The 20,114-nt window shown below is 48.5% G+C and overlaps 1 protein-coding gene across 3 annotated transcripts in view; it reads right to left on the bottom strand.

Moving 5' to 3' along the window:
• The window catches only part of Pect (phosphoethanolamine cytidylyltransferase), a 40,433-nt gene extending 20,988 nt beyond the window's left edge, over positions 1-19,445 (bottom strand). For 2 of the 3 annotated variants that reach the window (XM_077669820.1, XM_077669821.1), the window contains exons 1-3: positions 18,995-19,176; positions 17,431-17,473; positions 12,193-12,238 (exon numbers count right to left, since the gene is read on the bottom strand). In XM_077669820.1, coding sequence (XP_077525946.1) covers positions 12,193-12,238; positions 17,431-17,473; positions 18,995-19,161 — 256 coding nt within the window. In that variant the 5' untranslated portion in view covers positions 19,162-19,176. Of the gene's footprint in view, positions 1-12,192; positions 12,239-17,430; positions 17,474-18,994; positions 19,177-19,224 lie in introns of those variants that run through there. The other variant, XM_077669822.1, reaches the window with a different exon arrangement.
• Between the last annotated feature and the right edge of the window lie 669 nt (positions 19,446-20,114).

Raw genomic sequence — 20,114 nt, 5'->3', positions numbered from 1 at the left:
CTCTCCACTATCTCCCAAAACCTCTCACTCTCCCTACCACGCTTCTGCTGCGGATGCGCTCTGTTCGCGGACATCTCCCGCGAACCCCAATATTGTACCATGATGGGTGCTTGGTTATCAGAACCGGAAGGTTCAACAGCGCGCATTTTGTGGACAATTAAGGCCGAAGCAGGGAAGTACACAACACAAGCGCTTGTGTTGTATGCTTCTCTGCTTAATTCATCCTTGCGTCGTTGTCCAAAAAAATGTGAGCCGTTTCGTTTACCCCCTCCTTCACAGGGACCTGAGATAAGCAGCTCGGCTGCAAAAGTTTAGGAGAGGCCCCTTGGCACCCGGTGCATTGCGAGAAGTGCGGCGCAAAGTCTCTCGGCTTTTGACCACGGAGCAAGATATCTTGCTCCGTGCTTTTGACTTTGAGCTTTCAAACGTTTACACCGCACAGTTCTGAAAGCGCTCGAAACTGACAGTTCAGCGCGAATCAGCAAAGCGGGGGATGTCTCCTCCGATGGTCACGAGACGTGATTCAGCGCGCTAATCTATGTGGTTCAGACGCCGACGTCGCGTCGTCTTATCTCTCCAAGACAAGCCACGGACGGGCGTCCTCCAGTTTCAGCGGTTCACAGTTCAACGTTCTCAAGTGCAGCACACGCGAGCGACCACGCGAGGTGTTTCCCCGCATTCCATGTGCGTTCAAAGTCAACCGCGCCACGCAACCGATACCGTATCGCGCTTCTCTACTCTTCCCGCGAGCAGGGCCCAGATGATTGCAGTCTCCCGGACGGAAGACCGCTGTCTCGCCAAGGCTGAGTGGCGGCAACCGAGAGACGGCACGTCACCCAAGAATCTCACGCACCGTGCGACGATAGACATCTAAGCTTCTGCGCTTCTCGACACCTCATACAAGCAACCACGCCCAGCGGGGTAGAAAATAAACGAAAATCTACAAAACTAGCCTTTCCGTACGAAAGCTGCGATAGTAGTACTATACGCTTAACCAGAAACGTTTGAGGTTTAACGCGCCGGAGTGGGAGCTCCGGATTAATTTGACCATCTGGGGATCTCCAACGTGTGCCGAAATATCGAACACACCAGCGTTCTTGCTTTTTGCCTCCATCAGAAAAGCGGGCGACGCGCCCGGGAATCGAACCCGCGTCCTTGTGCTCAGCAACCAGAACAGCTGAAATGCTGTAGAACTGGTGGTAGGGATGACTTATTCCAGTGAAAAAAAAAAAAAAAAAACCGTTTCACGGCCAAAGCTGCCGGAAAGCTTCGGGAGACCCGTTATCTTGTCCATGGCACTGATCTGTGCGGTATCCGTTGTGATCACCACCGCCGGAGGTTTCCCGCGTGTTTCTTGGGGGTCTCCCCTTTTGGACAGCGTTGCGTTGCTTTACGGTGTTCAATTCGGCAATATTTCCAGCTAATGTTCCATAGACAATGGCTGACTGCCGCATTCCAACTTCACATGCATAAAGACAACCAGCTGGAGCTGCCTATCGGCCTCTCGATCTGGCACTCGCCTTTCTCCTTCGATGGCCACTCTTTCCCTCTCGTCTAATTGGCCCCTCCCTCGCAGTTTTACGCAAGAACACGAGCCGCTACTACTAACCGAGTGCGTGCGCGGAGCATATACAGTGGAATCTCGTTAAACAGTACCCGCATAAGCCGTAGTTTCTTTTAAGCCGAATCCCCAGCCGGTTTCCCTTTAACCTGATGCATTTGGACAAACCGTAGGCCCGGTTAGTACGTACCTTCTTCGCGCCCCCGTCGGGTTTAACGAGGTTTCACTGTATACCCCATGCGACTTAATCCACGCCGATAAACGCGCCAACGCAGCGACAAAACGAGCACAGAGATAGCGTGGACCTTTCACGCGACGCCGAAACAACAGGAAAAGAAAACGCGCGGGTGACTCTTGAGCATCAAGATATACTGAAGGAGAAAAATCTACGCAGTACGGGTCACGCAACCAGAGCTTTCCAATTCTGTTTTCAATCTGACTTGATCTTAATTCAATCATTCGAGGGACCGGAGCCAAAAATCAGGACAAATAGATGTTGGAAGCGGCGTTGGGTTGCGCCCGGCCAAATTTGTCAGGAACCCGAAACCGGTCCAGAGAGAGGCAAAATCTGAAACTCTGTTTTCCCTCTCAGAGCTTGGAAGAAGTTTTCCGTCGGGCTTCCAAACATGGAGAAAGGAACGCGAATAGAGGAGCTAGCCAGTTGGTACGTATTACAATTGGAAAACAGAGCTTTAAAAACATATAGGCAAAAACACTTGTGCTCTGCGGACTCGGCGCAGGCTAATAACCAATTGTATTTTTTTTTTTCATTTGCGGAAAGGAACTTTCGCATACACGAACAGCTCACGCGTGAACGAAAAGGACATTCTACACGAGGAAACGAAGGAAAAAAATGGCTGCGGCTTAGCTCCGCTAACAGTGGATATGCAAAGCAAAAGCTTGGCTTAGTCTGGTTGAGTCTTGGTTTCAATTGGTTAACCTTTGATTTAGCTGTATTGCCGACCACGTCTCAAAGCCGTTCGGTTCCGTGCAACGCTCACAGGAGGAGGCCGGGCGAACGCGGCGTACATTCACGGCGAACGAACCGTTCCTCTTCGCGGGGCGCGAGACGAGTAACGTTGCCCGAAACGACTCAGCGCCGCATGCATCGGGGAGGCTGCGGGGGTGGTCGGCTGCCTCGGCCGCAGCGGCGGTGGCGATCGCTGTCGCCGCACGCGGGCGCCGAAAGCGGGCTTGGCGGATAACACAACGGCCTTCCCCTGCGATCATAATCTCCGATTCGAAGACGGCCACTCGAAATTTCGCCCGGGGCCGCATTTCTGCCCTGGCACTCAAAATCCTTCTTCAAAATCCCCCTGACTCCCCCACGGAGCTGGTATGGACCCCAGCCCACACGGGTGCGGGAGGGAACGAGGCAGCACACAGAGCCGCTCGAGAGCTCACCTTCCGAGCGGGTCTTAGCCCGGAACCCTTCCATGGAGCCCTGTCAGCTCGAGATCGGCTCCTTTCCTTTCATGAAATTACGTCTCATTACCGCCTCTCCCGCCGTCTACTGCCCCCTGCACAGCCGGCGCTCTCTCACACCGAAGAACGCCTCTGGCGCTTAGTGCAAACGTACACCCTTCCTTGCCTCTCCCGCCTGCACCGCATGTACCCCAGTCTGTACCCTTCACCCCACTGCCCCGCTTGTGGGGTGGTCCAAACCATGGATCACCTCCTCTGGCAATGCCCCCACAACCCATTCCCCCCATATCGAGACGGTGAGCACTGGGCGAGGGCGTTGGGCAGCTCGGATTCGGCGGTGCAAGATGCCATCGTCGCCCGGGCTGCCAAAATCACCGGGGACCTTCCACCACCCCTCCCCCGAATTAGCCCTTGCGCCAATAAAAGTTTAGTCTCTCACGCGATGCGCTTCGAGGGGCGTGTCTCCGATCCAAAGGTCACCTTGAGCATCCTCCACGAAATCGCTGGACGAAAGTATAAAATCTTTGCTTTAAAAACAAAACGAAGAAAAGAGGGAAGGCGGCACGGGAACGCGCCGGTGATGTCGTTTGTGAAGCAAAGACGTACGCTTATGACTCATTCGGCGATTAACACAACGCGAATGCGCATATTCCACACATCACATTGCAGACTTCCTCGGCGCGAAGTTGCGAGTGTCGTCTCCTCTCCCGGAAACCACTCCCTCCTCGACCCAACTGCGTTGTTTTACAACAGGATATACGATCACTCAGCGCTCGCGAGCGCTCGCGAGGTCCAGAAACTGTATATCTTGTTCCCGGCATTACGTATACGACAGTGGCGCCCCAACCCCGGCTCACGGCAAGATATACGGTCGACGGAACGTGGCTTCCCTGCAGCGGGCCCTCGGCTGGCCTCGGCCTCCAGCCCGCACCGGTCAAGGCCGCGTCGGCTCCGAACCTTTCGATCGCATAATTGGCTTTGCGAGCTCCCGCACAAACACGCAACTCAACGAAATGCATAAAATGCAGGCGCTGTTCTCTCTGGAGCGAAAGCAACGGGCCCGACGGGCATATTTGGATTAGATGCTGTCACGCAGGGACGAACGAACCACGGTTCACGTTGAATTATTAAAAGGACCCTGCAACACTTTTCTGAACTTTTTCCGAAATCCTAAATGCTTGCGGATCGTCGTCAACCAACACATTCAGTGCTTAAATTAGGGCGTGGCAAAGTACCTCAGCCAAAAATAACCTGTTCTATGCCAATCAGATGACTTGGATTTTTCTGTTTCCTGGTCCCGGCGTTCTTCGATCGCTGGAATCACAGCGGTGTAGCGGCTAATGGCCGGCTTTCCTTCAGTTGCAGGCTCAATGGACGCATTTGATACGTATACTTCGCAGATAAAACTCAACCATCCCATCCTAAAGAAAGTTGATAGAAGCGCGAAGGCTGAAAGTGTGTCCAATCGATTGCCAAACCTTCCAAGACCCAAATCGCAAACGAAGAACGAACTCACGCGACCATTTTTCGCGCACAAAGTAAGCGCATCTACGAACGATCTAAATGCATACCGATGCACGGTTTATGAGATAACGGCACACTGTTGTACTGCTTCTTCACGATCGATGCGTGCATTCCCTCATCTGGAACCGTTCCTTTTTCACGATTTTACAAGTAACCGTTTTGACAGAATGAAAGCCCGGTTTCCCGCATGCGCTGTGTGTCTGCACAGAAATTATCAGAGCTTCTCGGTCACCCAACCGGTCTATGGGGAAATGCGTTAGTATTTTTGACAGGACGTCATCGGTACCACTAGGAAAGCCTCTGCTTTAAAAGAGAGCTACAAAAGCAAAGCGGATCTGCTTTGCTTTAGTAGCTCTCTTCGAAACGGATGGCGTATCTGCTGTGATGAGCAATTCACGCAGTGCCGCCACAGTGCTTCCAGACGCGAAAGAAACCGTGAAAGCGTTTATCAGATGTGTTGCACTGTCCCTACGGCGTTTACTGGAGCAATTATGCAATTCGCAAAAAAAAAAAAAAGAAAAAAAAACAAGAGGAAAACCCGAGCGCTGAATAAACAGTCAACACACAGAGCATTAAATGGCGCGGAGTATGCTTTCCACGCATTAAGTAAATCTCGGGGGCTCTTGTTTCGAAAACATCAGATTGGATCGATAACATTGTCGATCAAACAAGAAAAACCTGGCTGTGACCGCATAGCTAAATCCTTTCCTTAAATGAGATGGCCGGGGCGGCATACGAAAGGAGGAAATGCCCCCTTCGCTCGAAGCGGATAAGTTATCTGGGGGGGAGGATATGCGCTGGTAACAGGAGATAAACAAATCAGAAGGCATGCACGGTTCGAGGCAATATCATAAACCTCCCGCTGAGTATACTATAGCCTTGGTTGCAGTTGCGAAAACGTTGCAGACGCAGTCCCAAAGAATATCGGTATACGTCCCACACCATCGGTTCGGCTACGTTCCGAACATTTTGCGGTATAACGTTTCTTAGCTGTTGCGAACAATTTCCCAAAGAGACGGAAGCGCAATTATTTTGGGGACCTTCGAACAAATTATGTGGTAAACGTCAGAACTAATGATTTCCCACTCCGAATGAAAAAACTTGGTTCTTCGGGCTAACCAGCAGTTTATTGAAGTTTTAAAGGCGGAAGCCTTCAATGGCCCATTCTGCGAAAAGACGGCGTCGTTTTGCTCACCGGACAAGAAGACAGCCGCCGCTGCAAAGCGCAAATGAAAGAACACGTGTGATCTGATCAGCAAAGCATGTTGTTGGGCTAGTTGGTTCATATTCATGCTTAAAACTGCGCATTATTTTGCTTGTCCCGTCCGAATGCGCAGTTTTAAGTATGAGTGTGATCTGATGGGACTTGAACCCGTGTCTCCACACAGCAACCCAGTGCGCGCCACTGTGCTATCTCCGCACGTTCCTGGGTCCAACGTTTGGTCCCGTCACTTTGCGCACGGCCCTCATCCCGGCGCATAATGTTCTTCGCGAGGCCGGAATGCAGCAGTTAGTCCTACTTTATCCCATTTTCGCTAATGAGTGCGAAGAAAATTTGCTGTTGATGGTGTTGCTCTGTTAGCGACGCATTTCAGGAATTGGCAAGGAGTTCGGAGCTTTGAGGAGCTAACGTGATTGATTGATTGTGGGGTTTAACGCGCCGACGCAACGCAGGCGATGAGGCGCGCCGTAGTGGAGGGCTCCGGGTTAATTTTGACCACCTGGGGATCTTTAACGTGCGCCGAAATCTCACACACACGGGCGCTTTTGCTTTTCGCCTCCATCAGAAAAGCGGCCGCCGCGGCCGGAAATCGAACCCGCGACCTTGTGCTCAGCAGCGCAACGCCTTAGCCACTGAGCCACCGCGGCGGGTGAGGAGCTAACGTGCCCGCTTCACAAATTTCACAAAAGAACTGGAAACGCAAAGGTTGCAGAATGGTGCATGCCGCGCGACACCTGAACGTGATGGCACGCGAGAGCGACAGGTGCACACCAGGCGTGCACAAACCGAATTCTAAGGACGCTGTGGCGATGCCAGTCTGCTTGCCGACGTAATTCCCCGCAACATAAGACAAGAGAAACGACAGCGAAGAAAGAGACGAAAATGCGTTGCAAAATTAAAAATAAAGCAGTAATGAGGTTGTTAATAAGCACCGCCTGGCTTTCGCCTTCAAAGCACGTACGCAGATTTGAGTGCCCCAAGAATTTTTTTACATTTAAGGGTGAGTGTTTATTTATTTCGAGGGAAATTCTCTAGCCACGCTAAAGAATGCGCTTTGTAATGAAATATTTCTCACTCTGGGTTTTGAGTTAACGACTCCTGCGCCACCGGGTTTCAAAACAAGAATTGAAAAAATAAACACACCGACAAAAGAAATATACGCTCGTATATACATAAAAAATTGAGACTGGTCTCGCGTTTCAAGTGCGCGCGTTGTGAGGTACAGAAAATAGATGGTCCGAAAAAGTTGAAGTTGGGCGAGCGGGGACCGAGGGATCACGCGCAGTCAAAGGGAAAGAGTGCGCGCGCCGGGAAAGGGAAACAGCTGGCCAGAGGAAAGTAGGCCGCGTGCCTCCAGAGGTGCAAGTGTACGACGGGGCCGAACAGGGTGCTCCCGGTGGTGGCTAGCTAATGGCTTGGTCAAGTGGTGACGGCCGCGGAGATAAACAGAAAGTTCAACAGCAGATACACAGGAGTACTCAAGCAACCACGGACATCTGTGGAACGTCCGAAAAACAGTCGAACATCCAATGCCAAGTTTGGACGGCCGCTGTACGTCCACTGTACGTCCATGTAAGGATATACATTTTCGGACGTACAGTGGACATCCAGCAACGGATATACATTTCTGTATGCCAAAAGGACATACGTCTATGGACGTACAAAGTTACCACAAAGCATCAAATAATGGCGTAAATTGAATATAAAAGCAAAAACCGAAAAGCGACTCTCTTTTTAAATTAAAAAGATTTTGTACATCAATACGCCGACTTGTATATTGCAAGTTTCATCTGTATATTACTGAAACTAAGCCTACTTTAACCTTTTTGAAAGATCTCACCGACTAACGATGATCTCTTTGCGGAAGGGTATATAAGCATTGAGAACCTCTAACAAGGTATTAAGCAAGGCTACCGTGTTCGTGTATACTTGTCTAGTGCTTTGTTGTTGTGCGGTGTTGCATTCATATGCTTCTCATTAATAAAATAGTTCTGATTCTCAAAAGTTTTACTGAACATCCAATTACATCCAATATCTGACGTCCGAGCGGACGAACGGAAGTGTTAAACCCGGACGTACTACGGACGTACATGACATGTCCACCGGCTCTGAAACGGACGTCCGCAGGACGTCCGTTAGAGTTGGAGTGGACGTCCGCAAGGACGGCCAACGGACGTCCGGTAATTGCTTGGGTACTCAACTAGGCTAATACCACAGTCCTTCGACTCTGCCAATACTAAGCTTTTGCCTTCACGTAGTTAGAAAGTTTTTCTGCCGTAGTTTTTCTTTTCGCCTCCACGCTCAATACGAATCCAACCTGGCCAGCGCTACCGAATAATTCCGTGCTTTGAATGCGGAAGCCATAATAAAAGCAGCATTGCACGTACGTGCCATGCTGCTTCCATGGAGCTACCATAATACAGATTTGTAGGGTCTCTAGTGCGGAGTTCCGCACGGTCTGCAGTCTGGCAGGCAAAGGAAGGATAGTGAATAGAGAGAGAGAGAGGGGGAGAGAGAGGGGAAGGGAGAGAGAACCACGCGCTACGGAGCCACGAGAGGAGTTGCGCTCGCTGAGCTCCCACCACGGTTTTGTTGCTGTTAGGTGGTGACGCGCCGCGACTTTCTCAGCCATTCCATGTGGTCAACCAGGGTTTTTCGTATAACAAAACATATAAGGTTTTGGCCTTCGATTAGTAAAGCTTATGGGTGCGCCTCTCTTGCACTCTTGGCGACGGTTTCCACCCGACTGAAATCAGTGCAACCTTGGCGCGCGTGACTCCCGAGGCGGGATATGTGGGCGACGGAGTCCGCCGCGTCGTAGTTCCGAATCGAGGTCACGGGCGACGCGGCGGACCAAGGTCGCGTGGCGAAGACGCACTGTCTTGCGGGAGGCACTGTGCAGCCGTTCTTCTCGGTGCAACATTAAGAAAAAAAGCATTCATAGCGTGTTCGCCTAATTTTGTTGTCGAAGGAATCTAGCAGAAGAACGAGTACGCGTAGCGGCTGCGTTCCCACAACATCGATACCGCCCCCCCCCCCCCCCCTATAACGTCATCCAGACGTTTTACATTATACATACAATACTGCAAGCCATGGACATCCCATGCAGGAGTAGTTTAGTTACACATCAAAGAGGTGAACCCACTGTACACAAGAAAAACAAAGTGAAGAAAAATTGAAAGCAATAATAATTAAGCATTGAGCAATCAAATAAATAAAAGCGAAAAAACAGGCATAAAAGTTCACATTTCAAATATAATGCCGACAAGATAAGAAACGGAAGAAAAAGAGCAACTCAGTGATGCACTGACGTTAACATAGTAACAAAAATTTGCTCGGTAACAGAAGCTAGCTCCACCACGGTACCTTGGCATCGTTACATTTTATTCGACGTTTCCTGGACGTTTACAACTTCCTGCTCTAGCAACAGGAAAGCTGCATATACACTGTGAAAGTAGTCACCGCATAGCAAGTGCCAGAAAACGCCTAAATGGCGCGCGCCTACATCAGCTGCATAGGCTGCCCCACTGCTGCCAAGCTATAGCCTTCTCTCTCCATCCCCCTCTCCTTTCACGCTGGTGCAAGCTGTCATAGAGATAATACACTGACTGTCCACCAACTCTATGCTGTCCACACCCCTCTTAGGAACGTGCATTTCACTGACTGCACAGTTCGGCAGCCGCCAGGACGCACTCTTACGTTTACCCGTAGGCGACAGCACCTCCGTTTAGTAACGAGCCAGCGGGCGCTCCTCTTATTTTTTCAACAGCGGAGCTGTTTATAAGGGACACGAAAGGCCACACAACTAGGAGGTGATACGTTAAACGCGGACGGCTCTCCGACGCCGCTCTAGCGAGCTCCCGGGGCGGTAAACAGTGCGCGTCAGTGAAATGTGACCAGTTGCGACCGTGCTCTCCGCTTCGAGCAGTAGAACTCGATAAGCTTATAGTGAAGGTGTGTTTTCGTACGCTCCTTGAGTAAACCATCGGCCACATATTACGGCCTGCGAACATCACAATTGAGTAACCCTGCTCCGCCGTAGAGCTGTGCGACGGTTACGGATTATCAACAGCAGCTTAAGGCGAACGGAAAAGCACAAGGTTTCCCCTAACCGTTAAAGAATAATAAGGTTAGAACAGGGCGCAGCACGCTTTATCGATAGCAACATATGCACACAGAGAACGGAAGATTAGAAGCTCAGGCAAATCTATCAAACATTTTGTTCCTTTTGCCGCTTCTACCGGGGTTATTGCTTGCTGAAGCAAGGGCGTTCACCTTCGTACATTATTCACTGTGCAGCACGCCTTTTCAAAAACGAAACTGAAAACATGGTGGCCGATTCTGAAGCGTGAGGAAAGCAGCCTGTCTCGGAACGTCTAAAAGCTGCAGTCTGTGCTTGTTAAATAAGATGAGCTCACGGAAACTTTTGATTTACATTTCACCTGCTCAACTACCTAGGAACTGTTTATGTCAGAACAACATTTATAGATTCTCCAGTGAGCTCCCCCCGTTCATTACTTTTGTGACATCCCCAGGTGGTCAAAATTAATCCGAAGCCCTCCACCACGGCGCGCCTCATCGCCTGCGTTGCGTCGGCGCGTTAAACCCTAAAATCAATCAATCATTCAATCAACTTTTGTGACGCCACAAACCGCAGTACCCAAAAGCGTACTGGGCGCCGACACCTGTTTTCACTTTTCTGGCATTTTCTGCCTTATTAAACAACTGCTAGTCGCAAGAATGGTGTATTTAGATTTTCAGCACCGTAATCGATCGATACAGGCGAACTTGCTTTTCGCCTCTTAGTGTCCCTTTAGACTACTACCTCGCTCGGCGAAGTGGAGAGGGGGAAATGCTGGGCGAAGTGAGGGAAGGTGGCCAGGAGGACAGGGGCGCACCAGTAGGTGTTCGGAGAGCGCGCTTCAAGGGAAAAAAAATCAAGTTTCCCGTGGTCGGAATCGAACCTGGGCAACACCACCTAGAAAAAATGGCTGCGGCTTAGCTCAGCTCACCTTAGATACGCAAAGCAAAAGCTAGCCTCAGTCTGTGTCTTGGTTTCGCTTGGTTACCCTTTGATGCATAGCTGTATTGCCGACCACAGCCAAACGCCGTTCGGGCCCGTGCAACGCTCACACGAGGAGGCCCGCCTCGCTTTCATTCGCGGCGAACGCGGTGTTCCTCTTCACCGGGCGCAAGATGAGCCACGCAGCCCGAGAAGACCCAGCGGCGCATGCGTAGGAGGCGGTGTGGCTGGTCGGCTGCTGAGCAGCTGAGCGCCCGCAACCGCGCGCCGCTCAGTTCAGCAGAAGGACTGAAAACGGGGCCTTATTGTGCGCAGCACCGAAAGCGGGCCCGGCGAATCACGCGCGATGTGCTTCGAGGGGTGTGCCGCAGGGGGTGCGTGAGATCAAAAGGTAAATTTGCGCATCCGCGGCGAAACCGCTGGACGAAAGCAGCCAAGCGTTGCTTTAAAAAAAGTCTAGGTGGTGTTGACCCGAGTCCCTCGCGTTGTGAAGCTGGCGTCTGTCCGATTGCGCTACCATCACATTCGGGGGGCTCAGCATTTACCTTTGCGTTCGTAGCGCGGGCATGGCCGTGGGCATTAGCTGAGCTGACTCTGGCAGTTTTGATTTTCGACTTTAGGAGGATGGATTGTGCACTTTGACTGAACTCAGTTTGCAGAGAGAAAGCTTTGCTTTTAAATGCAGAGCATTTCAGTAACTCACGATGTCACCCGCGTTGACGTCCGTAGTCGTAGTCCGCACCCCTCCCCCTACACTATATAAAAAAAAAATACTATCCGGCGCCTGGTTTCGATCCCTCGACCCTGCGGGCGGAACGCAATGTACATGGTGCTCTACCCACTGCGCCACAAAGCCGACACAGAATGGGAGGCTACGAACGCGCCTTATATATGTGACTCATTGAAACTACGTCAAGAAGCTGCTGATACAACGCATTCACTACCACCAATTACTCCCCAAACACTGACTAAACGTTAACGCAATACACCCATCCCATATGCGACGCATTTACTCGAGTCCCCCTCGCGGGGAGATGGGCCCAATTTTTTAAATCCTTTCTTTTCGAAAGGGGCAGACCTAAGAAAAGCCAAGTTAAAGCTAGTGAATAGCACCAGCTCCGCTGAGCCTTCACATCTCAATTGCGAAAGTGGCCGAATTTTTTCTGTTTGGTTTCCTTCAAAGGGGGGGGGGGGGGGCGTAGAAGAGGGGGCCCATCAATTCCGTATATATGGATCTATATGCATTTCACTCCAACCGGTAACCGAGTGATTTAATTATTTTTATTCCGAAAATGTATTCTCTTGCGCAGGCGATTACAAGCAGATAGCCAGGCAGATAGCGAGATTCTTTTCTGCGCCGAAGATAAGCCTTAAGTGAAAATAATTATCGCCGGATATTTACATGACGCCATTCTCGGTGTAGATATGGACACTCACCGTCGGTGTGGACTCCGACAACCAGGTAGTCCCCCATCGCCTTGGCCTGCGCGAGAAAAAGGCAAACAAGAGGCGTCGATAACGCACGTGCCGCGAGGCAGGTCAGCAAAAATCACGCCACGCACGCCGGACTTTATCGGGAGCCCGCTCACGCCCCAAGCGCGGCAGCGTGCGCGCTCTTCCCGTCACTCAAGCTGCAAGAGGTCACTCGGGCTCGCCTTTGAAGCGTTCATTTTGAAAGGAAACGAAAGGAAAAAAATATAAAAAGGGCGTGCACCCGTCAAGTCTGACATAAGAATAAGATGAACGACAGCGAGCTGTTTTGGGACGCGTCCAAGCTCCTCGGGGAGATAAAAATTGGCACTCTCGCTCGTACATACCCGAGGGCGTAGACAGTACGCCCAAGCTCGGTCCCTGCCCCTGCAATATAACATATATTGCAAGGGAGAAACTGGGTTAATTGTTGCGTTAGACTGTATACACCGCGGTAGGTAGATTTGCTGCTCGTGCTGACGGAGCCGTTGATTCTCTTTGTAAGATTATCTCTTGTCGGCCGCGTCGTGCCGATGTGCCTGCGTACACCAGCTGATAAGCGGAGGGGTTGTAAATTCGCGCTACTGTGCACCATGCAGTCATACAGTGCACGCACGCGCGCGGGCGCCGGCACGGGTGCACGCGACAATTCTTCCCCTGCAAACACCCCTTTGGAGTTCAAGAAAAGTTCAGTGTGTCCTGTGTGTACAAATCAATTATTTTCAGCTGTGCCGCATTTACAGCTGCTGCAATACAACTGATCAGATGCGCATGCGACAATGACAATAAAGAAGCGCGAACTAGATGAGTAAAACGCAAAAGGACGCGTTTGAAGACTATCGAGACGAACACAGTCGCTGACGGGAACTAAGAGGAAACATGCGGTCTCTCGAACTGCGGGGCTGCCGCGGAGGTACCTTTCGCATAGAGTTTCATACTAATATACACTAGAGGGAAATCTGGCGCCACTGTCTAGGGGAGCCGCGCTTCAGCGAGCGTGCCGTCATGTACCCGGCAGGTACGTTCCACTTGTCCTTGGCATGGCTCACGAACAGGCTGAAAAGTTGACTTTGGCTGCAAAAATGCAACAATATTACTGCAGAAGATTAATAAAATTTGTTCTGTTATTATAAAATTAAAGCTCCAGAAAGATTTAATTGTCAGGGATTATTTAGAAGTTTCATGGATGATGAACAAAAGAACAATGCTACCCTTTTGGCTTCAAGACGAAAAAGAAGCCATGTGGCTAACCAAGCCAAGGAAGCGAGGAACGTCGCTAGCTGCAATGGCGCCGCCCACGGCGGCACGCGAATGCAGCGCCAGATTTCCCTCTAGTATATATTAGTATGAAACTCTATGCCTTTCGTGCAGTGAAGCGAACTTACGGCCCGCCGACTGAGGTCGTGTATGTCGCCGCTCAATATAAAAATTATTTCCTTCCTTAAAACAAAAAGAACAATTAAAAAAATTCCAGAAATAAGTGCTCTTTCTACACCCTTTCAAGTCAGCCCAGGTCTGTTTTTTTCACTAACCGCTACGCACTGCGATAAGCGCCTGAACATGAGCGATATTCTCCAGAAGTCTGACCATGAGCGATATTGCCAGTTTTTCAATGTGAATGTGTTTAGCGCTCCGGAACCGGTCCCTTCCAGACCCCCATATTTTTTCCCCGCACTAACCATCAACAATATGAACAAACTATGCAGTGAATTGCTTTTTTAAGAATGGTAACACCTGTAAGAAATGTCTAAATACGGCCCAAAATATCCGCACAGCTTCCCTGCAACGCACATTTTGAGGCCCACTAGCAGTTGCGAACGTGTCGTAACAAGGAAGCGCGGTGCTGTTTCTGCCAACTGGAATTTTTTTACCGTGTTCCGTACCATATTTTATTTTTGCGAATTTTTTTTTCTCGCAAGCTAGGTTTCGGTCACAGCCACAATATTCAAATTGCTGTGAGAGAGAAAAATTTTTTCTCCATGCAAATTGTTTACGAAGACGAATAGTGTAGCGAAGTAAACGACCGTGATTTCTTTTCGAGCAATTGGAGACGGCCAGGCCCACAGTTTGGGACGTTTTGCGTGGAATGACCCTGGTATCAAAATTTAACCTTTTCATGATAATTGTTTTTAAATGCGATGTAGCTTCACGGTTGGATCCTACTTCAATCCTATCGCTGAAAGGGCAGGGCGGCTTATTGGAGCAAAACAAAAAGATCAATAAGACTACGACACATAGTAGCTCCTTTCAGGTGACCCATTTCTCGTGCAGAGTCCAAAAAATTTGCCAGCACTTTGACAAATGATAAGTTGTAATCTGATTTCAATCGGAATCACAACATTCATGAGCATTGACCGGTACATTAGGAGAAAGCACTGCCCAGACATTCTTCACAAAAGAGCAGAAAAATTGTGCCTGCACCTTTGATGCTTCACACAGATTTTGAACAGAGTTTCGGAAATTGAAGCAAATTCTCAGGTATGCTCTATGGTGGCAATTTATATACAAGCTATGACAGCAGAAGTCTGAAAACAGGTGCCACTGACAGTGGAGATGCTCTTGTGAAAAAAAGTACAGGTAATCAGTGGAACACACAATATAGTGATCGTATGTCTACCTTATTGGTTATGCCTTACCGTATATGTACCACATTTGCGCGATTCTAACACGCCCCCAATTGTAACGTGCAGGTAAGGTTACTTTTAAAAATTGGCAAAATAACTGCACGCCGATTCTACCGTGCAGATGCAAAAGACATGACATACTTGCAGAAGGCATTTTATTTGACGCATGTAACTTTGCCGGGAAAATTCCTGGTGCTTCATAAACTCGCTTATCCAGCTCCTGTTGGCATTAAAACTAAAGCGCGGGACGTTGAAAGCTGATTTCGATTTTGAACCTGATTGTAACGCGCACGCAAATTTTAGGCTACTTTTAGCGAAAAAAAAGGTGCACGTTAGAATCATGCAAACCCGGTATGCCATGCAAGTGTACATTGTAAAAAGTCCCAGAATATATTCAAAGCTGAGCCTGCACAGAGATGAAGAGAAAGCAAAATGTATAGACAACAAATGTACCACCTTTTTAGAGCAAACAACAATGCAAAAGTGGCACAAGAAACAGGAAGCGGCCAAGCAGAATTGCTATTACTCCTTTGCTGGGCTTGTTTTGAATTTAACCAGGTAAATAAAATGTGCTCCCGACGTATTTTATGACATAAATATTGATTTCAAACCTCATTCGTACAAGGCACACTACAATTACAAATAAAATAAATACAGCAAAACCTCGTTACAAGCGGCACTGTTACAAGAGACATCTGAATGAAAGCGGTTTGGTTTGTTTTTCTATGTTCTCCATGTTAGCAACATCGCATACAAGAGACCCTGGTTACAAGAGACACGTTTACAGGGTCCCCTTGAGTGTCTCTTGTGACGAGCTAAGACTGTAATACACACCTCCCACAAAATTTTGCCACACAATTAAACTTCTTTTTTGCGCTTGTTTCGGAGACCTTTTGCATTTACAAGGAAGTTTTCGGTGAACCACTCTGCTGATTGCTCTTCGAGTGTTTTGAAAAGTAAAATACGCGCTGCGGTTCTTTTTTTGAGGTTCGGGCTTTGATTTATGCGTACAAAGAGACATGCTCATTCAAAATGGACCTAGATGCAAGGTTCTTGTGCCATTATTACTATAGCCACTTATTTGCGTATTTTTACCACTTTAAAAAGTTATTTAGGTCCATATTTTGAAATGCCCTGAAATAAACTTTCTTATTTACCTTTGCACCTAAGAGTTGTAAAAGGCACATACTCAATACTCTGAACAGCTGGAAAGTGTGCTGCCAAGGACGTACACATAAGTGATCATCTCTAAAAATGATTTTACAGCATAGATAAATAAATAAATAAATACACAGCCAAAACGATAGATGTACCTATGAGGTATCCAAATAACATATGCAATTCTATAGAAAAAAGAAGCCAGAAAACTGTCAGTGCACAACACTAAGAGCCACTAGCAGGAAACACATACTAAAATAAAAACAATTGGCTGCAGCTGCATGTCCTTCCTGCCTTTCTTATATGTTGGCCATAGCTTAACAGTACTGCAACTCGTACAAAAGCCTCGAGAGAATCAGTGCGCTTTGTCTGTGGCACCAAGAAGGCAAGAAGTGGCCTTGGCCAAATATGCAAATCTCACACGGGGTCAACTTGTGGCCCCTACTGCTGCAGATGAAACAAAGGCCATTTCAGCGAGGCATTCAAGGAAACGTTGTTAAGATGCTGTGCGATATTGCTCTTCATCCTTCACCTATATATACATTGTTTTGCTCTGCCACCTGTTATCGTAATAGCCATCATTGCATCTACAATACGAATTTCTCGCTGAGGTTCCTCTCTTGCCGCCAATGCTTTCCTGTTGGCTCAGCCTCGGCTGACAGGGCACAGTAAACAGGAAGCAATCTGCAGGACTCAGTGGACCATGAAAGGAAGTTACAGCATGGCTGCACACTGCTTAGGACTAGGTACTAACTTGGTGCACCGAGTATGCCACATTGAATGTCGGTGTTGTCCGGAGCAAAAGTACGTATTTTGTCACAACAGTCAAACACAATTGGACGCAAGATTCAGTTCTTTAAAAAGAAAGCAAGAAGAAATTAACTAAACGAAACCTTTGGGACAATCAATTGCACACGGTGCTGAAAACTTTGTCAGCTTCACATACTAAAATCAATTAACGGGTTATATGACTACTATTGTCTCATCAATTCTGGCCAACACCCCGATGTGGGAATGTTTCTGGCTTATGACTGCATGTATGTAGGACAGGATATGCAATCACGATCTTCATCGAAATGATGTCATATATCCAGGACACAGCCACCTAAACATCGTAGCTCTAGGTCAATTTCGCTTCTTCCCCACATGCCTGACAGTGTAAAGTTATACCTAGGTCGCTAGTTACAAACTGAATGTTTCGAGTTAATTAATTCCCATGCAGTACACACTCAGCAGCGCAAATGCAACAGCTGCTTCAAAAGCTGCGCGCAGCTCAAGGTTTATAAATGTTGCAAATGTCTCTATCAAAATGTTTAGGGGCACGGCTGTTTCTTCTGTCACCTTTGTTTGTGTGGTGCGTATACAATCGGGGCACAGCTCTCGCGCAGCAATGCCTTATGAGCAATAAGCGTGAGTCACTCACCTGCCGCAGCTGATTGGCATGCCCAAAGTGTACCATGTCGTAACTACAAGGGGAGACAGAGCAGAGGAGACAAACAACGTCAGACATCGATGGGTGACAATGCACCGTTGAGCCCCCGACATCAAAGCAGTCTGCTGAATGCAACTATTCAGAGCTGGTGTGTCATTTGTGATGGGCGCCACACGTTATTTTGGATAGTAAAAAATTATGTTTGCACCAGAAGCCTGGACACTTCTAGAAATTGTAATTTTTTATATTATACCCAAATTCGTGAAACCTGGCCTTGATTTGAAGTGGAAACTTACTTGGGCGAGACACCTATGGGGACTGAAAAGGGTCCAGTTTGCCAAAGTGTCTAGAGTTCCTATTATTCTTTTGCAGAAAGGCTGTAAGTGGAAGCTTGTATAACATTTTCGAATCCTCACGCGGGGTGTGCAGGTTCAAAAAATTAAGCATCCCTAATGTCAAATGTGGCTTTTCTCCATACCATCAGCAATGAACGTAAAAGATCTTTTTCATACCTTTAGACAGAAAGGGTACTAACCACGTGCTTCATTGGAAAGTGGTTAAAAATTACCCCAGTACGTGAACTTCTATTTTTTTTTGTTTAAAGGTTCCGCCGACTCAGTCTGCTTGCTCATATTTTTCTTTTCTTGGCCAGTACGTAGTCTGTCATTGAAGAGGTGAGTTGAGACTCGGATGTGACAACATCTGACAAGGGCATTTCAAATCAAAACCTTGAAAGCAGCAGCTGGCAAAACACTTTATGAGGCTGCAACAAGAAAAGGCGGCGGCTGTGAATCAGTCATGATATTGATTCCCGAAGCTTTCAATGTCCCACACGTCCCCTTTCGGTGGACGTGTTTTAGATAAAACACAAATTCCCTTGGGTGAAATTCTATAGAAAAAAAGGATTGCGCTGTGAAGGGGTGCGCGTTAAACACGGCACACAGGAGAGGAAAAATGTAGCGATAAGTGTTTTTCTAGCGATAAGTGTTTTTTCGCAGCTACGCGTACATTTTTTTTCGAGCCAATAGATCCAACCGAAACGTCACATATTGCGGAGAGATAGTTAAAAAAGGATGCGGCAAAGATCGAGTTAATTGAGTCTCCTTTTATGGGCATATCGCTGATCTGCGACGTACTACGTGACGATATCTGTTGCATGAATCGGCTGCAGAAGCGTACTGCAAACTTTGGGAGCAACGTACTGGCGCACTCCGACACACCCATTTATCGGTCTTACTACCCAAGTAGACTGCTCTCGCGGCACGTTCTGCTGCAGTTCAATGAATTTTGGTTTGCGCGCATTACGACTTCATATCGCCCGATGATAATGCGCGTAGGAAGGCGCTAAACTGATTTCAACAGTACCCATATCAAGTGACGGACGCAAAACACACAGATCTACGACTGATTTTATCAGCAAGTTCTGCATAAGTTACTGACAGAATCAAAAATTAGCGCGCACTAATGCTCTATTTTTTTGCATTTTTCGCTTGGAACAACAAATGCAAAATGCACGGATACCTAGAAGCATTGACGCTTGAACTCGAACGCTCACCTCGGCAGCAATTCCAAAAGCAAGACGGTGGAGTGCTCGGGCCGATAAACTTCTGCTAAGGGAGGTGACGAAATAAGCGATCCTATTTCAGCGCGCTGGCGGAAGCAGCCACCACGCCTCTGTTTTTCTCTAAAGACGATCGCACGTCGTGAATGAATTCCTGTCATTCGACCGCGCGTACTACTTCAGTAACCGCAGATCGCGCAACGAGGGGATATGTCGCCACTTACCAGCCATCGCACCAGACTCGGACGAGATTCCTGTCGGCTGGTTCCCCGCTCATCGCCGATTTTTCCCAGAGGCGCGCCTGCCTTGTTTAGATGCGCGCGGTGCCGGTCACGCCTTTTAACTGCGGCCTCGCGCAAACGTGGTTCTTGCGACGCTGTGATGCGGCCGGCGCACTTTCCACGACATCGGCTGAGGCGCCATTGGGAAATTATCCGCTTTTACGGCAGGGGGTCACGTGTTCACGGCAGGCCAATCGTCGACCTTGGTCTAATTTCGCGCGCTGCCGCGTCACTCTCTCCCGTGCCCTTGGTCTTTTCGCTTTTCGGCATCGTCTGCCAAATTAAAACAAACAACCATCGCAACAAATAACTCATTGTTATTTGAGTTTCATATGTGTGTTATTTTTGCTCTCTCTGTCTTGCGCGTTTGACGTTTCCTGGCTTGTCTACTTTTCATACTGGAATAAAAGGATGACGTTGACAGGTTAACTCTATGCTTTGAATGCTTCATCATGTGCAAAGGTCCCTAATTTTGCCTCTGATCCTAGCGAAGGGTTCTAAATAAAGTTAAGTGAAGCGATTGCCACTCGGCTATGAAACGCGCGATACCTGAGATGTAAGCATACGGAGTCCTGGGCACCTTTTACTTGTGCTGCGGCTGAAGTACATTTATTCGTTTCTCAATGCTACCAGGCTTTCCTTGCTCCATGCTATGAGGCTATGCTCAGCGCCAGTGCCTCGTTTTTTGGCCATGCGTTTCAGTTTCCAATGCACTTTCGATGGTTTCGACGGGTGCGTTCCAATTTACCGTTTAGACAGCTTCGTTGCCGTCTTCGCGGACAGTACGCCATGTTAAGCCCCGTTCCAATTCGAACGAAGCAGTCAACGAAGAC

This window comes from Haemaphysalis longicornis, unplaced genomic scaffold (genome assembly GCF_048455015.1).
Source record: "Haemaphysalis longicornis isolate Haplotype H1 unplaced genomic scaffold, Haemaphysalis longicornis Haplotype H1 scaffold_5, whole genome shotgun sequence".
Lineage (NCBI taxonomy): Eukaryota > Metazoa > Arthropoda > Arachnida > Ixodida > Ixodidae > Haemaphysalis > Haemaphysalis longicornis.
This window is presented reverse-complemented; position numbering and strand designations above follow the sequence as displayed.